Source organism: Petaurus breviceps, unplaced genomic scaffold (genome assembly GCF_028583685.1).
Source record: "Petaurus breviceps papuanus isolate PSGF00001 unplaced genomic scaffold, PetGlider_PUasm1.0 174, whole genome shotgun sequence".
NCBI lineage: Eukaryota > Metazoa > Chordata > Mammalia > Diprotodontia > Petauridae > Petaurus > Petaurus breviceps.
Window position 1 is genome coordinate 75,629,197 of NW_027185761.1, and position 20,646 is coordinate 75,649,842.

The 20,646-nt window shown below is 51.2% G+C and overlaps 2 protein-coding genes across 2 annotated transcripts in view; one reads left to right on the forward strand and one right to left on the reverse strand.

The window, feature by feature from the left end:
• The window catches only part of MINDY4 (MINDY lysine 48 deubiquitinase 4), a 135,371-nt gene that overhangs the window by 55,864 nt on the left and 58,861 nt on the right, over nucleotides 1-20,646 (forward strand). Inside the window, exons 8-11 of the mRNA XM_069084589.1 lie at nucleotides 4,423-4,484; nucleotides 7,500-7,615; nucleotides 14,527-14,643; nucleotides 15,881-15,969. Of these exons, the coding sequence (XP_068940690.1) occupies nucleotides 4,423-4,484; nucleotides 7,500-7,615; nucleotides 14,527-14,643; nucleotides 15,881-15,969 (384 nt within the window). The remainder of the gene's footprint in view (nucleotides 1-4,422; nucleotides 4,485-7,499; nucleotides 7,616-14,526; nucleotides 14,644-15,880; nucleotides 15,970-20,646) is intronic.
• Nucleotides 3,349-3,885, reverse strand: LOC138158279 (macrophage migration inhibitory factor-like). Its single transcript, XM_069084427.1, has one exon. The coding sequence runs from the start codon at nucleotides 3,794-3,796 to the stop codon at nucleotides 3,464-3,466; it is 333 nt and encodes a 110-aa protein (XP_068940528.1). The 5' UTR covers nucleotides 3,797-3,885; the 3' UTR covers nucleotides 3,349-3,463.

The following is a 20,646-nucleotide window of genomic DNA, read 5'->3' on the forward strand; positions in this document are numbered from 1 at the left end:
AACCCTCCTGCTTGTCATTTCTTATATGGCACAATAGCGTTTCATCACAGGCATCTGCCACAGCCTGTTCATCCATCCCCCAATCGGTGGATATCCCCTAAATTCCAGTTCTTTGCCACCATAGGAAGAGCCGCCATAAATATCTTTGTGCAGACGCGTCCTTTTCCTTTTCTCTTTTGGACGTCTTTGGGATATAGCCCTAGAAGTGGCAGCGCTAGGTCAGAGGGCATGCACACTTCTGTAGCCCTTTGGGCACACGCACCTGTGATTTCATCAGAATTGGGAAGCCCTTCCCTAGAAGCTTAGAGAGCACCCGGGCACCTGCCTGCAGGCCTGGCCTAAGCCAACCTGGCACTCCTCCCCAGAGCTGCTCTGTAGGATTAATTGGGCTCATTAAAACCCCCTTCTTCCACTCCAGCCCTGTCTAAAATCAGTAAAAGGGATGAGGGACAGGAGTGAGATCCTCCTCTCCTCTCAGATGGTTTTTAGAGGCTGGCCTTGATAATTCTGCCAGGCTCGTTTCCTCCAGTTCCTGTCCCCACTGAGGAGGACGCCTCGCCCAGGGTGATGCTCAGTCAGTGTTTCACAGGGCTTGGCACATGGGAGGTGTTTAATGTAAAGCATGACTGCTTATAGAGTAGAATTTGAGAGTGTTTAGGATTGTAGTGAGGACGGGAGAGGGATGGAAGAATGAAAGGCTGGAAGGCTGGGGATTGTGGGCTCCAGAGGGCAGCAGATAAGAAGAGCTGTGAGAACAGGGATTGCTGGGGAGTCGTTTCAGGTGTCTCTGACTCTCTGATCCCATCGGGGGCTTTCTTGGCAGAGACACTGGAGAGGTGTGCCGTTTCCTTCTCCAGCTCATTTTACAGATGAGGAAACTGAGGCCAACAGACTGAAGTGACTTGCCCAGGGTCACTCAGCTAGTGAGTGTCTGAGGTCGGATTTGAACTTGGGAAGGGAATCTTCCTGACTCCAGGCCTGGGCTCAGTGCGCTGTGGCGCCCCTTGGTGGCTTGCAAGGGCAGAGGATGCTTCCTATGGTGGCCTCGGCAGTGGAAGAGCCCAGCTCCCAGGCCTTCTAGTCCAACCTGGTCTACACCATCCAGAGAAAAAGTGTGTTCTCAGGCAGGGCAGCCAGCCTGTGGCCCTTGTGGGATGGCGCTGGTGGGGCGCCGTGGCCGTGCGGGCCACCGTCTGCGCTGGTCGTGGGGAGCGCCTCCAGGTGGGGACTCTTCTTCCTTTCTTCGTATCCCCAGGGCTCACACTGGTCCTCGCACACAGTAGGGCTTCACGAACATTCGAAGATGGCGGTGATGACCATTAGGAAACATTTCCTCTCAAGCCCTAATCTGTCTCTTTGCATCTGGCATTGTTCTGTCCCCTGGGGCCAAGATTGCCCCCCCAGAGTCTCCAAGGCCGTTTTCCTGGCCACTGAGTCTTCTCCCAAGTCACCAGCCTCAGTTCCTTCAGCCAGTCCTCACACAGCACGCTCTTGAGGCCCTTCACCATCCTAGGCATTTTTCAGTCATGTCTGAATCTCCCTGACCCCATTTGGGGTTTTCTTGGCAGAGATATTGGAGTGCTTTGCCATTTCCTCCTCCCACTCATTTTACAGTGAAGAAATTGAGGTAAATGGGGTTAAGTGACTTACTCAGGGTCACACCGTTATTAGTAGGTGTCTAAGACTAGATTTGAACTCAGGTCTTCCTGACTCCAGGTCTGGATCTCTATCCACTGGACCACTCAGCTGCCCCTTCACCATCCTAGTCACCCTCCTTTGGACACTGCAAAATAGTGGTGTTTTTTGTGGGGGGAGTCAAGACCCCTGATTTCTTGGTGTGGGGAACTCCATCCTTCAGTGGTGGTGAGCAGCTCTTTGGCCATTTATAGCCATAGAAAATGGCCTGGAGCACCCAGGGTCACCAGGGTAAGTCAGATACTTTTGACCTACGTTGGGGCTGGGCCCCTTTTCCTGCTGCCCTGGTGGTGCTGAAGCAGTGTTCTAATTGGTGCTGGCTCCCAGGTTGTGCACCCTTGGCTTGGTGTGGTGTGCTCCGAGAGCACATTCACCTCCTTGGTCACAGTGCAGCACACACTGCTGTCTGGTTTGCTGCCCAGGTTACAGGCTGGCAGGAGTTGGGGAGGATTAGAGCCTGTTCCTCTCTCCCCTCCTCCTTGTGCGTGGCGAGGACCCAGGCTCAGAATCAGCTGCGTGATGAGCTCCTGTCTTCAGCACTCATTTGACTTTTCCTCCTCTTTCCCCCCCATATTTAAGACATTTCTCCGCCACCTCTCAAGTCCCCTCCAAGGCTCCTTCCTCTCTTGATGGATCGCCCAGACTGTGGCTGCTCTTCCTACCCGACTTTGGGCTACTTCACTCTTCAGCCACAGCTGGAGAAGAATCTGGGAATCCTAAAATCCTAACCCCCAAATCTTGTAGATAAAGAAATGGGGGCTGAGAGGAGATGGGAACTTACCCAGAGCCCCCCAGCCAGCTTGGAAGAGGGGATGGAAGAGAGGAGGGGAGAGCCAGAGGGTCAGAGGGGCACCAGCGGCCTTCTGGCTTTGCAGCCCGATGCAAGAAGGGCCTCCTCTGTGCCATGGGTCGTACTGGGCACTTCCTGCCCTCCTCTGCCCACTCTCCCCAGCTGGGAGGGCCCCCTTTCACTCCTCTTTCAGTTCCTGGCATGTGCTCTATGCTTCCTGGTGTCTATCCTCCAGCAGAATGGGAGCGTCTGCTTTTCGTCTAGCCTTTGTGTCCTTGCTGCCTGACCCCAGCCTTGAGTGTAGGGGCTCTTCAGGTGCTCACTGAGTGAGCGAGGGCTTGGGGACGTCCTCGCCAGATTTCTGCACCCTTGGCGAGGTGGGATTCCATGACCTTTCTTGCTTCAGAACATCTCCAGTTTTAAGATTGTGTGGCCAAACTTCACAGAAGAAAGCCAGAGCTCTGTAAGGCAGGTTTTCTGAGGGAGGGGGTCAGTCTTTTCTTTTGTTGGAGCAAAAAGTGCCAGAGCCAAAGAAAGGACATCTTGTGCATTATGTAGTGTGCTCATTCATGTCCCTTTATACATTTCTAAAAGGAAATTAATTCAATGGAATGTACTACAGCATGGCCGGGATTGTTTCTGTAACAATATCACATGCTGCCAGCAGCTGGTGGGAAATGTATTTCTCCACTGGGGCAGAAGAGCTGACCTTTGTGGGGCAGAGTGATGTCGTACTGTGATTGTGAAAACATTCTTTAGAAACCCAATTGTCCTTCGGCTACTTCAACTACATACAAGTTGGAAAACACATTTTTTAAAAATAACAAGAAGTGGCATTTGTGTTTTCTAAATGTTTACAGTGATTTTTTTTTTCACCTAAAAGCAGTTTATTGTTCCTCAACTACACAAGAACAAGGGAGTGACCAGCCAGCAAATGGGGACAAGCCAGGGCCCAGGGCGGGCACAGCAGGGGGACACTCAGGCAAAGGCAGAACCGTTCCAGCCCACATTGGCTGCGTTCATGTCGTAGTAATTGATATAGATCCTGTCCCCGGGAATTTTGAGGTGCTTGGTGAGCAGCTCACAGAGCTTGTTCTGGGGCTCGCTGATCTTGCCGATACTGTGCAGGCTGCACAGAGCACACGGGTTCAAGGAGCCCCCGAAGGCCATCAGCTGGTCGGCTGAGATGTGCACTGCGATGTACTGGGCAGGCTTGCCCGTGGCCTTGGCCAGCTGTGTCATGAGCTCGCTGAGCAGGGAATCAGGCACCGTGGAGCGCGGCACATTGGTCTGCACCATGAACATCGGCATGTTGGCGGCGGCTCCAGCAGGCAGCGGCGCGGGGAGGTGGGAGTGGGGCTGGGCCTGGAAGAGGAGAGCAGTGGGGCCGGGACTAGCCAAGTGAGCCTCTGCACGTCTGCACCCACCGAGCACCGTGGCGGACCCCTGTTTGCAGTGATTTTGGGAGGTGGGGACATGGAGGTGTTGCCGCCAGACTCTACCAGTTAGGAGATGGAGATGTTGAGGTTAAGGGACTGGCTCAGGGTCATGTAGCTGGGATTGGAAAACAGATGACTTCTAGAACACCAGCCACATACAAGGCTTCGAACAACTCAGATGTGTCCATCAGGGAATGGTCATTTATTTCAGGTCGTCTTTTGATGCTGAGTCTATAATGTTCCCCTGTACATACACTGAAGGGTTTAGTCTATAAATCGACTACCTGACAGAGGTGTTGAAGGCAGAGAAACTTAGGAGTTACAGTTCCAGGCCCTGTTGTCTCTTGAAGGTCAGGGAGCGATTGAGAATCAAGAATCTTTGCGATGAATGGGTCCCAGCTGAAACTGGGGGTGCCTGGTGCTTGTCAGCCTCACAGCAGCTGTGTAGAGGAGTCCCCGGTCACCATTAGAAGTTTATGCTTACATTTTATTTTTCAGGACAGTCTCTATACATGCTGTGCCTGTCTGTGGGAATGAAGAAGCAGATGTCCTTACGCTCGGTATGTCTGTTACTCTCTGTACTCGGTGGGCATCAACACTGAATTTAGTTAGACCATCCATGGGTCAGGCCCATGGCTTATTGCTGGCCAGAGTCCTGGCTCTGCTCCTTGCTAGCTGGGACCCTGGACAAGCCTCTTTTCTCTCATATGTTAAATAGGGGCATTGAACAGGATGGTCTTCCAGGTCTAAAGCTAGGATCTTTTAATTCCCCTCAAGAAGATGTGACTCTGACTATTCAAACTCAGCATTTCTGAAATGAAGCCTTTGATCATCTTTCCTTGAGCCAGCTCCCACTGCTGAGTTCTTCCCTCACCCACCCCCTCCCAGGTCAGGGCTAGCCTCAGAGCTCCTGCTGCTGAGTCCCCCCACCCCCTCCCACAGGGCTAGCCTCAGAGCTCCTGCTGCTGAGTACCTCCACTCTCTCCCACAGGGCTAACCTCAGAGCTTCTGGTACGTCTTCTCTCATCCCCATACCCAGCTGGTCACCAAATGCTGTTGATGGAGCTGCCCCCAGACCATTAGCTTCTCTCTGTGTTGCTGTTCAGCTGTGTCTGACTCTTCATGACCCCATTTGAACCATTTCTTTCTCCATCTCACTTTACACATGAGGAGCTGAGGCAGGCAGGCTGCAGTGGCCTGCTCAGGGTACTGTAGCTAGTGAGTGTCTGAGGTGGGATTTGATGTCAGGAAGATGAGTCTCCCTGACTCCAGGCCTGGCACTCCATGAGCCTGGTGCCCCCAGGCTCTGTCAGTTTTTCCATCAATAAATAAAATTACAAAGAAAAACAAATACTGCAGATTTTCTTCAACTTGATGCTTTAAACTGAGGTCTTAAAAATAAGGGTTTTTAAATGGACAGAATGTGTCAGGACAGTCAGCATGTTGTAGTAAATAGAGAGCCAGCAAGACCTGAGTTTGAATCCACCCTCAGACACTCACTCTCGGTGACCCTGGCCAAGCCACTTCACGTCCTTCTGCCATAGTCTCCCCAACTATAATGAAAGCATCTCCCTCCCGTGAGAGAATAATTATAAAGCACTTTGTCAGCCTCAAAAAGAGCTCTCTAAATGCTGCCTCTGCTCCTTCTGTGATGCTTCTCAGGACCCTGGGCACCTCTCTTCAGAGTGAGTGGCAGGAAGGGTGCCCACCTGCATGGGGACAGGGAGTTTCCTTGGCTAGGACCCATGAAATGATGGCCCCAGACCCTCCTCGTTTGGGAGATGGCCCTGGATTCTGAGAGGGGGAGATAAGCAGAGAGCGCAATGAGGCATGGGGCATAGCCCCCTGAGCAGGAGATGGAGTGGGGACAGCAGCAAAACCAGTGTGCCTAGACTGTGCTGTGCAGGGATGGGTCCTGAAGACAATAGGAAGCCGTTGAGTTTGCTGAGTGGGGGTGACTGTGGGGGTGCTAGAGCACCTAGGATCGCGGCTCCAGAGCCAGGAGAGGCCCAAGTGGCCGTCCAGTCAGTTCACTCAGCTTACAGATGAGGAAATGGAGGTCCAGAGGGTGAGATCACATGGCAGGTGGGCCATATGGAGGCAGGGGGACAAGAATTGGATGGAGATGTGGATCCAGGAGAGGGAGGAGTTGAGGCTGATGCCCAAGGTGATGCCATGGGTGACCAGGAGGCTGAGGCGCTTGGCAGCCAGCACTAGGGGAGTGAGGAGGAGGCATGGGCTCCTTTTCCTTGGAAGTCAAGTGAAGGAGAAGACCAAGTTTTCCTCTGGGGGTGCCCCTTTCCAGAGTCGGGTCCTTCAGGCCTTCAGAGGATTCTCGTTCTCCTTCACGTCACAGAGAAAGTGCCCTGTTCCTGTGGGAGAGAACTGATGGAAATGAGTCCTGATTCAAAGCCGAGTGTCGCCGAGTCAGTGGGAGTTCCTCACAGCCAGGCTGTGCTGCATGCCCAAGCAGCAGCCTTGTTTTGTAAGAGCCTGACTCCCCTCTCAGTCCTTCTTGAAGAACGTCTCTTGAGGAGCTCGTTTGAATTCTACATTTATTTTTTCTCTCTAATGCCCAGTCTTTTGTGACTCTGTAGGAAAGCTCCCTGACATCTGCTTTGTCCATATGCCCGGCACTCCTAAGTGGCCAGACGCTGCCCTGCTACTGCTTTCAGCTCTTCTGGGGAGAGGCCACACAGGAGGCGTGATCCCCCTGCCTCATCTGGACACATGGTCCCTGGGATACAGGAGCTCTCCCTTCCACGGCGGCTCAGTAATTCTGCCTTTGTCTCAGTGTGACATCAGAGGCACAGATTTGATTCTGTGATTTTCCTGATTTAATTCCTTTTTTTAAAAAAAAGATGCAGTTGGGTTGCTAGCAGGTGCAGTAGATAGAGTGCTGGGCCTGGACTCAGGAGGACCCTCAAATTCAGCCTCAGCCCCTTACTAGCTGCGTGACCTGGTTTGCCTCAGTTTCCTCATCTGTCACATGAGCTGGAGAAGGACATGGCCAACTGCTCCAGCATCTCTGCCAAGAAAAACCTGGATGGGGTCATGAAGAGCTGAGCTGGCCGCACCCTAAATGGGGGAACAGCATTGAGACACCATCATTACAAAAAGCTCCCTGAGTGAAGCTGGCCTTTTAGGGGGATTTGGGGACTCTCTACTTTCAGACCAGTATAGCAATTTTTGTGGGAACGGGAGGGGAAGAGTCCTTTGGCTGGGCGTGTCTGCATATTGTTTCCGAGGTGGCTTGGAGTATTTGGCTCCAAACACCTGGATACGGGCCTTTTCAGGGGACCGGAGGCTGCCGGCCTCTGTGGTTCCTGTGGCGGGGGTGGCCTCCATTTGTTCTCAGCCTGTTTCGTGGCTGTCGTGGTTACCCCAGAGGAGAAGGTAAGTTCCTGAGCCTGTCTGTCTCTTTGTGAGCAGAGAAAAGGGTCCCTGGGGTGAGGCCCAGTGATTCAGGGGAGACCTAGAGGAAGAATGTTCATCACTCATTAATCCAGACTCATTTCTGCCTCTAGTGGGGGAGTAGCCAATGAATTTGTGCGTCCCTGTTCCTTGTGTTTCAGAGGACATGGAAGATGAAGAGCTTCTGAACAAAGACGCTGCCCAGCCCTTGGCCCTGTCGGTGCCCCTACTGAGGCTGCAGGTGACGTCCAAGCCGATGAGCCTCTCAGCAGCAAAAGTAGGTCCGGCCTTTCTCGGGGGGAGACTGTGGAAGGGGCGTGCTTTGGGGCACCTGACTGGGAACGCCTTTGCCTTGGGCCGTGCTCCGCGGTGGAGCTCCTGACCTTACTCTGTGTCCTCCCCCCTTGCCCAGGAAGGGTGGCCATGCTTACATTGATCTCTGCTCCTCTGCAGTCATATGCACATGTGCTCTCAGCATAACCCAGAGAAACGGGAGGAGGAGCAGAGAGGAGTACATGGGATCCCATGCGGCCAGCTGCTAGCAGTGTTCTGGAGCTTAAGAAAATGAGTTCCTCCAAGGAGGGATCCTAGCCTTCAGAGTGGAAGTCACCGAGGAGGCTCAGGCAGGGGGTTTGTAGGAGGCCACCCAGGATGCCAGGAGCTGAGTGGAGCCTCCAGGGCATGGCCGGCGTCTTATCTAAGCCCTCACAGGGAGATGCTGAGGCCGGAGGTGGGAGGGGAAGGGAGGGTGGTGCCCTGTGGCTCCATGTGCTGTGCTGTGCTCTCCCCTCCGATCTATGGTGCCCTCTGCAGAGTATGACTTTGGTACAGCAGCCCTGATGACGGCTGACATGGACATCTGGAACAGAGTTTGGCCTTTACTGGTCACTGGGCCCAGAGGGGCTGCCCAGCTAGTAAATGCTAGAGTGGGCATGAAATCTCCAGCTTGCCTGCCTGCCTCACACAGTGTCAATGTGGAGGGGAACAGAAGGAAAAAGTGGGCCTTTAGTCCCTCATTCAGGGAGCACACTGGGGAGGAGAATGCTGGTCCACGAGCCAGAAGGATCCAGGTTTAAGTCCTGCTCCTGCCCTGGACTGGCTAGGGGCACTAGATGTGACACGAAGATTCTCAGCTGCAGAAAAATTGGCTGACCTGCATTTGTGGAGGGCCTGTCCACACAGGGAGTGAAAGGATCAATTGTCAGCTGAAGTTGGACTGCTTCTGACTGGGCCTGGTGTCTGTGAAATAAGTGATGGGGTTTGCCAGTTACTGTGTTTGGGGAATGAGGACCTGAGAGACTAAGGGCACCATGAGGGAGAGCAGTCAGACTCTGAGCCCACTGCCTGCCCACTCCTTAGTCAGTGGGCCCAAAGCAAAGGCCTCCTCTAGCATCCACTTTTATACTAGCAGGCTGGGGCCGGGTGGGGCACAGTGCTGAGGCCAGGACTGGAGCTGGGATGGAGGGCATCCCCCTCTCCTTGGGAGCTGATCCCCTAAAGGGCTGCAGGTCAGGCCGCCCACACACGTGTGTCTCTTCAGGCTGAGGATCAGCAGAGAGGACAGCCTTGGTCGGCCCAGCTGCAGCTCCCTCCAGGGGAGAGGCATGAGGGCACCGCGAGGAGGGTGGCACTGCCCCAGCTGCAGAGAGGAGGAGCAGAGGAAAGTGCTGAGGCCACTGAGCAACAGGGCCTGCACCCTCCCCCAGACCTCGCAGGAGAGAAGCACGTTAGCGGTCACGCTGATGTGGCAGGAGTCCTGAATACAGAGCTAAAGGGCATCTTGGGAAGGTGACATTTATTAAATGCCTACTATGTGCCAGGCTCTGTGCTAAGTGCTGGGGATATAACAAAGGTCCTGCCCTCAAGGAGCTGCCAGTCTCATGGGAAGACTGCAAGCAGAGGGACGGCTCTGGTCCCAGTAAAAGATGTGATTTTTGTTGGGACCCAGGAGAAGCCAGGGAGCTCAGGAGGTGGAGCTTGCCAGGTGTGGGGCCGCCAGAACCCAGAGGTGGCATCTTGTTCGTGGAGGAGCAGCCGGGAAGCCGGTGTTGCTGGGCTGAAGAGGATGCGGTGGGGAGTGAGGTATAAAAGATCAGAAGGGTCAGGCTGGGTTATGAAGGTCTCTGATTAGCAAATAGAATTCTGTATTTGCTCCTGATGTAGTAGGGAGCCCCTGGGGTTTATTGAGGAGGGGAGGGAGAGTCAGATCTGCTTTTGGAAAATCTCTTTAGTTGCTGATTGGAGGTTGGACTGGCGGGGGGAGAGACTGCAGGCAGGCAGACTCAGTCGCTATTGCCATGGTGTAATGGGGGCTTGTGCTAGGGTGGGGCCAGGGTAAGAAGAAATGTTGCAGAGATGAGATCAACTGGCCTTGGCAACAGCTTGTATAAGGGGAGTCAGAGAGAGCGAGGGGCCAGGGATGATACCTAGATGGGGAGCTGGAGGGATTGAGAGCATGGTGATGTCCTTGACAGTAAGAGGAGAAGGGAGAAGGGAGGGCTTTGGGGGAAAGACGGTGAGCTCCTTTTGGACGCATTGAGATGTCTGAAGGGCAGTTGGAGATGTGAGACCGGAGGTCAGCAGAGAGATGGGGGCAGAGCTGATGCGCTCACCCAGGGAGCCAGTATAGTGGGAGAGAAGAGGCAGGACAGAGCCCTGAGGGACCGCTCTGGTGAGAGGGCGTGATCCGGAGGTGGATGCAGCCAGAGAGAATGCAGATGGTCAGAGAAGCAGGAAGAGAGCTAGGAGGGGCCGGGAGAGTGAGGATGGGGGAGAGGCCATTGGGCTGGGCTCCTAGCACAGGGGACTTTGGAGAGGTCGGAAGCCAGACTGCAGAGGGTTAGGAAGAGAATGAGAGCACAGTGGAGGCCTCAGTTATAGGCAGCCTGTTTGAGGAGTGTAGATATAAAAGGCAGAGGAGAAGGAAGGCTGTAGTGGGGAATGGAAGGATCAGGTGAGGGTTTTCTGCAGACAGGGAGACGTGAGCATGTCTGTAGGCAGCAGGGATCGAGTCAGTGCACATATGGAAGGTGAGCGAGAGGGAGGAGATGGCAGAAGAGAAAATCTGTGGAAGGAGGCGGGATGGACGGACTCCCTTGAGCAGATTGAGGGGCTGGCCTTGGTCAGCTGTCAGGCCGCCTCTTCATGTCAGATGGGGGGAAGGAGGCACCTGAGTGGCGGGAGGGGGGAGCTCACAGTAAGTGACCAAGACAATAAGGGCAGTTATAATCAGTGCTGATCATGATTATATCATTAAAAGGCATTAATATTAATAATTATAATAATACAAATGTGAACCCAAAATAGAGATTCAGCAGATAAACTCCCTGGCATTAGATCTCCCATAGACACAGAAATGTTGCCGACTACTTCCTGGAAAGAACATTGGTCCTTAGAAATGTAAGAGCATTTTCAATAGTTGCTGCCATCCTGAATACTCATCTTTGCCAAATTACACGGAAGGAGAAGCTTTTGAAATAGAGAAGTCTAGTGAGAGACATGAAAATGATCTCAGCAGGCCCAAGGGCATGTGTGTCTGTGAGCCTGTCTGCCCCTGAGGGGCCTGCAGAGCCTTCCAGTGAATCCAGATTCCCCACAGATCCCAGCACTGAGTGATGAGATGCAGCCACTGCGTCTGCCTGTCCAGTCTCCTCAGGATGGTCTTCGGGTCATGTCTGTCTGAGCCCTGTCAGAAATAACGAGGGGGGCCAATAACAGTGATCTTGGGGTCAGTGAACAGAGAGCTGCATGTGGTCTCCAAGCTCAAGAGGCTGAAGCAGCACATCTTACTGACTCCTGGATGTCCAGGAAGGACCTACCTGTCTGTGGCTCCATCAGAAACCACATGAAGCAGCTCCTTCACCTTGTGGCACCCTCCTCCAGTGACATGAGCATGATATTTGGGTTTTATAAGTATAGAGATAGAAATGGAAAGCTTTGGTCTTGACCCCAGGCAAGACACATGAACACAAAACCATTGAGGAGAAGGCCATGGTTGAATGTATTAAGAGGTTTATTGGAATACTGAAATGAAAGCTGTGAATGCCTATGTCATGTATGTGGCTGGGCCTAGCAAACAGCCTCGGAAAATCTTCTAACCAAAACTGAAGTGCTGGTCCCCTCAGCCTCAGGCAGTGCCAGCAGGATGATGCAAGAGGCCTGAGAGCTGCTCTGAGGGCACCAGAGCCCAAACAAGCTGCCGTCACTTCCCGAGAGCAGGTCTGGGCTGATGTCTGGCCCAGTGACCTGGATAGGCAGGTTCCCCACGGGGGATAGCCTAAAGAATTCAGACAGTAAGACACGCATTTTCGTGTCCCCAGCAGAACAGAGAGAAGTGTATCACAAATCCCACAAACCCGTTTTAGAACGGCCTGGCCTCGCTTCCTTCTCAGCATCATTCTAGTCTGGGTTTCATATCAAAAAAATTGAGTGGTCCTCTCCTATTGTGGCCTGATGATTATTTACTGTTCTCTCTTCCCCAGTTTAAGAGTAGAAACAGCTCTGTAACAGACGGGCTCGAGAGGCCAAAGAGCCGCCCGAGAGTCCCCTGGAGACCATCACCCGCCTGCTGGGGAGCGCCTCACTCATTTCAGCCCCAGCCTTGGTCAGGGGCCTTGAGAGGGTTTTACAGTTCTGTTTCCTGGTTCTGCTCCCTTTGCTGCCTCCAGCTCGACATGCCACCAGGATTCTCTGAAATCCTCTCCTTCATCTTTCCTTACTGCACGGTAATATTCCATCCCATCCATAGACCATCCGGTGTTCAGCCATTCCCCAGTTGATAAGCATCTCTTCATTTTCCAGTTCTTTACCAACAGCAGGAAGAGAAATGATAAACAGTGACTGAGTTGCATAGATTTGTTGGTGAAATGGAAAGGTTGGTGATGGGAATTCAGGACCAAGTAATTCCCACCAGAAACTACCAAAGGCCTATCCTCTAGGAGGCTGTAAAGTGGAGCACCCTGGTCGAGCCTTGTGGTTGGGATCCGAAGCTCTGTGTCTCCTGTGATGACAGATGACAGATCCCTGTGATACAAGTACAGACTCCAAAGTATCCTGGAGAATTCAGGCAGTGCATTGTACAGGAATTGGGCCATTGTCAGAGGCCAAAGTGCTGCCCATGGTCATTCAGCATAGCAGAGCCCCGGGACAACCTAATGAAGTGCCCCTTCTGTCATGGAACAGAGGAGAGGAGCATCACGGGGGTTAGACTGAGCTTCCTGCCGTCTCTTGTGTCTTAAGGATTTTTTCGTTGGGCATGCAGAGGATGAAAAATTATCCCAATGCTTTTATTCAGCTACGAAAGCAGTTATTTCATCAACCTATGCCAGTATCTTTAGAATATTAAATATAAATGAGGATTGGCAGGTTAGTAACTTGTCCCTGGACCATTTGTATCTCAGCAAAAGAGATGAAAAGATTATAACAGCAATAAAGTCCGCCTTGCTGTGTGGTTTTGGTGGAGGTTGCCACTTTCAGATGCTTTATCTATCACTTGGGGGTGCATAGAGATAAATAGTTCCAAGAAAGTCATCTCCTTGATGGCATCAGAACAGGGAGCCCTGCTTCTCCGCCAAGAGCTGATGAGATGGAGATTTCCTGCACAAAGTCTGTGTTTATGAATTTTTGAAGCTGCAGTGGTGGGCCTCTGCCCCAGTATGACTAGAAAGTGCAGAGAAACTGACCACCGAAGGAAAGAAAGGAATAGACTGTTGCTTAATGTCATATCCTGGAGCTGCAAAGAACATTAGATTCCATCTCTCTTTTTCTTAAAGTAATATTTTATTTTATAATGTGTATATTATATGATAAATTATAATACGTAAAGATGACTTTTAACACTTTTTTTAAAATTTTGAGTTTCAAATCCTCTTCCCTCCTCCCCTCCCTGGGATGGTAAGCAATTTGATATGGGCATACGTGTGCAATAATGCAAAACATTTCTACATTTGTCATATTGTAAAAGAAAACAGACCAAAAAAACTATGGAAAAAAAGGGAAAAATCATCTGCTTCTGTCAGCATCCAGCCTCCATCAGTTCCTTCTCTGGAGTGGACAGCAATCCATCTTAAGGCCTTTGGAATTGTCTTAGATCACTGTATTGCTGAGAAGAGCTAAGACCTTCATAGTTGTTTGTACAGTATTGCTGTTACTGTGTACAGTGTTCTCCTGGTTCTGCTCACTTCACTTTGAACTGGTTCCTGTAAGTCTTTCCAGGTTTATCGTTTTTTTTAATTAAAATATATTTTTATTTATTCATTTTATAATCTTTTATTTATTTATTTATCTTTTCAAATGAGAAAGCACTAAAATAAAAACCCTTATTACAGACATGCATAGTCAAGCAAACAAATTTCCATTTTGGTCATGACCCCCCCCTCCCCGCCCCCGCCCCCCAGCCACAAAAACGTTATCTGTCGCCACCTGTGTTGGTGACCTCTCTCATCTGGAGGTCAGTGGCGGTCAGTGGCGTGCTTGCTTTGTCCTGGCTCCCTTAGGATGATAGTTGGTTATTTTGTTGATCAGTTTTCCAAAGTCTTTCCAGGTTGTCTTTACAATATTGTTATTATTCCATAAATGGTTCCCCTGATTCTTTTCCCTTCATTCTGTCTCAGTTCTCAGACTGTCTTCTCAGAATCTCAAGACTTTTCTGAAACGATTCCCTTCATCATTTCTTGTATTAATGTGTCACATCACATTCTCTGACCGTAGCTTGTTGTCCCCGTTCCCTCAGTCTCCAGTTCATTGGTGTCATTGGTCTTAGATGAGACCTCCCATCCCAGTCTAGTTGTTAAACCAGTGTGACAGTGACGTAGTGTCTTGAACACCATTGTGCACACATCCTGCCTGTTGCCAGAGATTCCCTGAAGGTGAATGTCAGAGTCACAGACAGAATGCAAGGCCTCGAGTGCCCATCTTCCACTCACCATCTGTGTGAGAGGGTCCAGTTGCTCAGCAGCCTCTCAGAGGGAATCAGCACAGCTGCTTGTCACCTCACCACGCTGTTATGAGCATCAAACAAGGAGGGGCTGGAGCGTTGAACGCCCCTGGAGGGATTGTTTTTCCATTAAACATGCAATATGCTGCTAGAGCTCTCCTTCTCTTGAAACAAGGACATGCTGTGTGCAGCCACAGAGGTGACTAGTGTTTTATTGTTATCATTACAAGTCATCATTTCTCTTTCTTTTTAAGGAAATAAAAACTGTTCTGTTTGGCTCAGCTCTTTGTGGCTTCAGTGAAGAATGGAAATTGCAGAATTTTACATTCAGTGAAATGGCTCAACTCAAATATGGCCTCGTGCAGAATAAGGTAGGGAGAGTAGATCTCTCTGGCGCCCGTGGCACTGGAAAGAGGTTGGGCTGTACAGGGAAGGGAGGCTCTAATAGACCAGGGCACAATTTGTACTCTGAGAAATCTCAGTCCTGAGAGACCCAGAGTCAGCTTGACTTTGTGTGCGGATTCTCCCCATGACCCATTCATTCTTTATGCCCTGGCCAGGACTCACTTTGGGAGCCGTGGGTCAGGGAGTGCACACACAGCTTCTGGCCACACGGAGCTCTCCTGGCTGTACCAGGGCTGACCTGACCTTCTCGCTCCGGAGCCATTTGACTGTTTCTGTGGAATGGTTTTTCAGTTTTCACTTTAGGAAAGCAGATGCAGTGTGGTTGTTCTTGGCTGACCTTTTCACCTACCACATTTTTACCTGGGTTCAAAACATTCCAAACAGTTCTCCTGAAACTTCATTTCCCATCAGTATAAGATAAAAGAATTATCCAGTGATGCTGGAGGGCTGGATGAGGCTCTGTTTCTAACCTAGGAGGAACAGCACATTGTCTCCCTCTGCCTCAGCCCCCGTGGGCTGGGGAGGGTCTGGGCCCCAAAGACGCCGCTGGCCTTCCATTCTCTAGGCCGTTGTGATCCAGCATAGGGGCCCAGGGTCACAGCTCCATGTCTGTCGAGGGTCCTGGGGATGTGTGCAGAGTCCCCTGGAATGGAGTTCTCCCAGATACCTGGGGGGAACGAGAGGCGGCTTATTCATTAAGCGCCTGCTGTGTGCCAGCTGTGGTCCTGAGTGTTTTTTTACAAAGACTGTCTCATTCATTCCTCACAGCAACCCTGAGAGGAAGGTGTTGTTATCATCCCTACTTTAGAGATAAGGAAACTGAAGTAGGGAGTGGCTCACTGACCTGTCGATTTGTCCGATTTGTCCGTGGTCCCCTGGATGGTTGGATCTGAGCTCAGCTCTAGGCGTGGGGGTGACGCCTGCTGCCACAGCCCTCATGATGAGGCTGAATCAGGCTTGGTTCCTTAGATCCCTTAGGAGCACAGCTGTGCTGCCCAGGTCTGGGGCTTCTGTGACTGTGTGTGCAGAAGCGGGGGCACCCGTGGCTCCCTTTCAGGGATCCTGGGTGAGGTTCTGTTAGTTTCCTACTCAGTGGGAAATCTGCCCAGTGGCATGAAATTGTGGGCAGTCTGAATGGTGCCCTAGAATCGTTGCTTTGGGGGCCTTGTGTTCCTTGTCATCCTTGTGTCTGATTCTCTGTAGGGGGGACCATGCGGCGTTCTGGCAGCTGTGCAGGGCTGTGTCCTGAAAAACCTCCTGTTTGGAGGAGAGAGCAGAAGAACCAGTATTCGGTAAGTTGCCAACTCTGGTGAAGCTTCTGCATTGAAGGAATTTTGAGAAGTATCCTCTGGAGAAGAAAGCTGAGCTGCCCTGCACTAGCAGGAAGTTAGCCACCTGCACGAGGTTTATAAAAAAGCTCATTAACAGTCCCTTTATAATTGCAGTGTTTAATGGATTGATTTAGCAATTGTCCGCATTAGTTTCTTTATTATTTATTTTAAACATTCCTTTCAGATTTTGAGTTCCAAGCTCTCTCCTGCCACCCACAGAGAAGGCAGGCAGAACGATACCAGTCATACATGTGAGATCGTGTCAGACATATGTCCCTACTAAAAGACAAATAGATGAGAAGTGATGCTTCCCCTTGCCCTTGTGGAGCTGGAGAGCCGCTGTGCATCATGAGTCCTTCGGGGTAGTCCTGGATCATTGCACTGATCGGCGTTGTCACAATGCTGCCCTCACTTGCACATTGAGCTCCCACTTCTCCTCACTTCGTTTTGCATTAGCTCATACGGGTCTTGCCAGACTTTTCTGAAATCACTCCCCTCATTACTCTTCAGCATGGCACTACTCCATCACGATGACGTGCCACCGCTTGTTCAGCCACCCCCCAGTGCATGGGCTTCCCCGCAATCTCTAATGTTTTGCCCCCACAAAAACTGCTGCTATAAATACTTTGGTACTTATAGGCCCTTCTCTTTTTCTTTGGTCTCTTTAGGGTACAGATCTTGTAGTGGTGTAGTCGGGACAAAGGGTTTCTACAGTTTTATAGTTCTTTGGGCACACTTCCAGATTGTTCTCCAGAATGGTGGGATCCGTTCACAGCTCCACCAACAGTCCGTTCGTGTGTCTGTTTTCCCCTCCTCCTCTCCAGCATTTATCATTTCTTGTAGGTGTGTGAGGTAGTACCTCAGAATTATTTTAATTTGCATTTCTCTAATCCATAGTTCAAATTTTTCTCACATAAAAGAGGCATACAAGGAGGAGAAAATGGGGCAATGCTTGAACCTCACTCTCATCAGATTGGTTCAAAGAAGGAAGAATATATATTTGTATGTGTATATGTATATAAAAACAGGGATAGAAATCTCTCTTACCCAGTAAGGAAACAGGAGGGGAAGGAGATAAGAGATACAGCAGAGGGAGGGTGGATTAAAGGAGGCAGTGGTCAGAAGCAGAGCAGGCTTTTGAGAAAAGACAGGATAAAAAGAGAGAAAGAATAAAATAGGTTGAGGGAAACACACAGGAATCACAATTGAAAGGGAATGGGAATGAGGTCACCCCTAAAATGGAAGCAGATAGTAGAATGGATTAGAAATCAGAATCCAGCAGTATGCTATTTACAAGAGACACACTTGAAACAGAAAGACATACACAGAGTTAAAGTTAGGAGCTCGAGCATAGTTTATTATGCTTCAGCTGAAGTGACAGACAAAAACCAAATAAACTAGAGCCGTCATGATGTTAAAGCAAAAGCAAAAACAGACCTACTGATGAGCCAAGCAGGGACAGTACATTTTGCTAAAAGGAAGGTACCATAGACAATGAAATAATATCGGACATTCTTTAAAGCAAATTTTCCTTATAAAGAGAACTAAGTCACATTTGTAAAAATAAGAATCATTCCTCAATTAACAAATGGACCTGAACCAACAGTTTTCAGAAGAAGAAATCAAAGCTGTCTGTAGTGATATAGGTCCTTCCCACCCCAACCCCCTGCCCCGGCCGGGCTATGCAGGTGCAGGCTGGAGGTGGCCATCTGTTTGTTGCTGCTGTCTGTTCTCTGAGCAGGGAGATGTTTGTGCTGACCCGGGTATGTTGGAGCCTTCGTTCTGTCCCTCCATTTGGGGCTTATCCCTTGCTTGCTCAAGCCTGCACATCTCATCACCACATTATACCATGTACAGTCCGAATCTTTCTAGATCTGATTGAAGACCATCAAGAGGTCTGGGTGGACCATGGGGCCCAGAGGACAGAAAACCGGGTGTGAATCCTGGCTTTGCTCCTTAGTCTGTGCCCCTGCAGGAGCCAGTCAGTGGCCCCTTCTGCAGAATCATGCTGTGCTCTGAGGTCTGATCATCAGGGAATTCTTGAATGGCCAGAATTGTGGGTCCTGCTCGGCCTCTGGCCTTGGGGGTGTCAGCCCCAGGAGAGTAAGTGTGGGGTGCTGCTGCTGCTCTCTCAGGGAGACACTTAGGTCCCTTCTGACAGCAACTCTGATAACTTCTGAAGAGCGTTCCCAGAGGTTGAGGGAGGGCAGGGGACAGCGGTGAGCTTGGGGACATGGAGGAAGGCCTTGTCTCGGCAGGCGTGTGCCTCCTGGACTGGCTGCACTGCTCCACACACACACCCGATTCACCACGGGCTTTGTCATTGCCCTCCTCTGAGACAGAGCTTAGCACTTGCTCCAGCTTCAGGCCAGCTTCTCCATCCTGTGCCACCATCCACACTCTTGGACAGGTCAGGTTTGGAAACTGTGGACCATCCATTATGAGATGCTGTAGGACTGGAGGTCCAGAGAAGTTCAGGCTGTATTTCTACATTTGGGAATCACCTGAATAGAAATGAACCCTGAAGCACTGGAACTGATGAGATCCTCTAGTGAAACCAGATAGAGGAAGAAGAAAAGGCCCAGACTGAAGCTTGGGGGACCCCTGACTTAGTGGGTGTGACCTTGATAAAGATCCAGGTTTGGCTTCAAAATGGACTATTTCTGCTGGCCCTTTTAGCTGAACATTCTCCAAACCTTTGACCCCCTAACGTACCCTAGATGTTCACCCCAGGATGTTCCCTGGCTCCCCCAGCTTTGTGGGCGACCCCCCCTTGGACAGGTATTCCCTTTTTTTAGGCCCTGGGCCGACTGAAAGGCCCTCAGAAGAGTCCAGAAGGTGCAGGAATGGCCAGGCATTTAGATTTCCCAAGAAAGGCTCTAACCTCTGCCCATGGAGCTGTCCAATAACTCATTTCCACTTAAAATTGAGCCCCAGAGATGCTTTTGAACTCTGCTTTTGGAAGCCGTAGAGGAAATTATGGATCTTTTCCTAACAATTAGGGCAGAGTCTTTCGGTCTATTCCAGGAAAGGCTTGTCAGCTCTACTAAGGCTGGCTGCTCTCCTGGGCCATTAAGTCATGCGTTCCGGGGGCCTCCCAGCACAGCTCACCTCATGAACCCAGTGGTTTCAGGCGGGTGCCACAAGGCTGCAACTTCCTCTCTGACACCGAATTATCCTCCTAAGCGAAGCGGGCATTGCCACGTAGGATGGAAAGCCAGAGACGGCTGTTCCTACTGAGGCCTACAGGAGCGGCAGCGGGGAAGGGCAAGCATCACTTTGTCGGGACTGAGGCTGTGCCTGCCCCTCCTTCCTCTGCTCTGCCACCAGCTGAGCAAGCAGCTCGGCCTGGGGGACCCAGAGATGGGGAGGGCTCACCAGTGAGAACACAGAACTCAGAGCTTAGAATGGGAGAAGAGTTCTAGGTTGAGCGGGCGTGGCCTGGGGGGCGAGCAGAGAGGGGCATCACGAGCAGCCCGTGTCCTGCCTGACCTGCCCGGCCGCGCACTGGGCCAGAGGCGTTAGCAGGAGTTGCCTTCGTCACCAGCAGGCCAGAACTACTCATATCGCTCCTCTCCGTCCACAGGAGAAGCCAACTTGTGTGGCCCAGCTGCTGGTGCTGCGGGCTACTGGCTGGTTTTCTTGGTGCACCGTCAGTAGCTGGGCAGCGTTTGGGGCTGGGAGGAGGGAAGCTGCAGTGAGCGTGGTCATTTGCAGAGGTTTGAAAGTATTAGGCAGTGGGGGTACTCGTGTCTCCATGGCCCTCCCTGGATTATAGATCTCACTGGGCAGAAGGTGATGGAAGAGGAGACGCTGTGAGGGCAGATAGCCCTCTCTCTGCCGGGGCTTGAGGCAGATGTGGACGGCCTCCTGCTCTCCTCTTCGTGGCCAGCGGCCCCCCACTGCCTCTGGGGTCACCTAGAAACTCCTACCTAGCCAGGCCTCGAGCTGCTGTTGTTCCCCAAAGCCAGAGGGCCCTTCTCTCTGTTGCTTACCCACAGCACTGTCTCCTCTCTCCATGCCTTAGTTTCCCCTGAAAGTCACTCCCTTCTCACCTCTGAGGAGCAGCTCGGGCACCATTTTCTGCATGAAGCTTTTCCTGACTCTTCCCATCACTCCACTGCTCACGCCCTCCTGCCCTCCCCAGACCTCCTCTCTGCTTGACTGCTTTACATGGGAGGCATTAATGGGGGGGAGGGGTTAAAACAAAGGTCATCCAGAGGGCCGTCTGGTCACAAAGCTGTAACACATTATAACAGTGGCAGCTGTGATCATTCTTAGCCATCCATTCTGACCACTCCTGAGGGTTCCAAGCAGCCTCAAGGCCACATGTGGTCCTCTAGGTCCTCAAGTGGGACCCTTTGACTCCAAACTTCACAGAACAAATTCAGTCAAAGGACCTCATGTGGCCTTGAGGCTGCCGCTTCCCCTCCCCTGGTTGAAGGTTTTCACAAGAGAACAAGATAGACTAACAATGTTAAAAGCAGCAGGCATTTTTTCCCCAATTTATTTATTTATTTTTAGTTTTCAACATTCATTTCCACAAGATTTTGAGTTACAAATTTTCTCCCCATTTTTCCCTTACCCCCACCCCAAGATAGTGAGCCTACTGAATATCCCTTTCCCCAATCTGTTCTC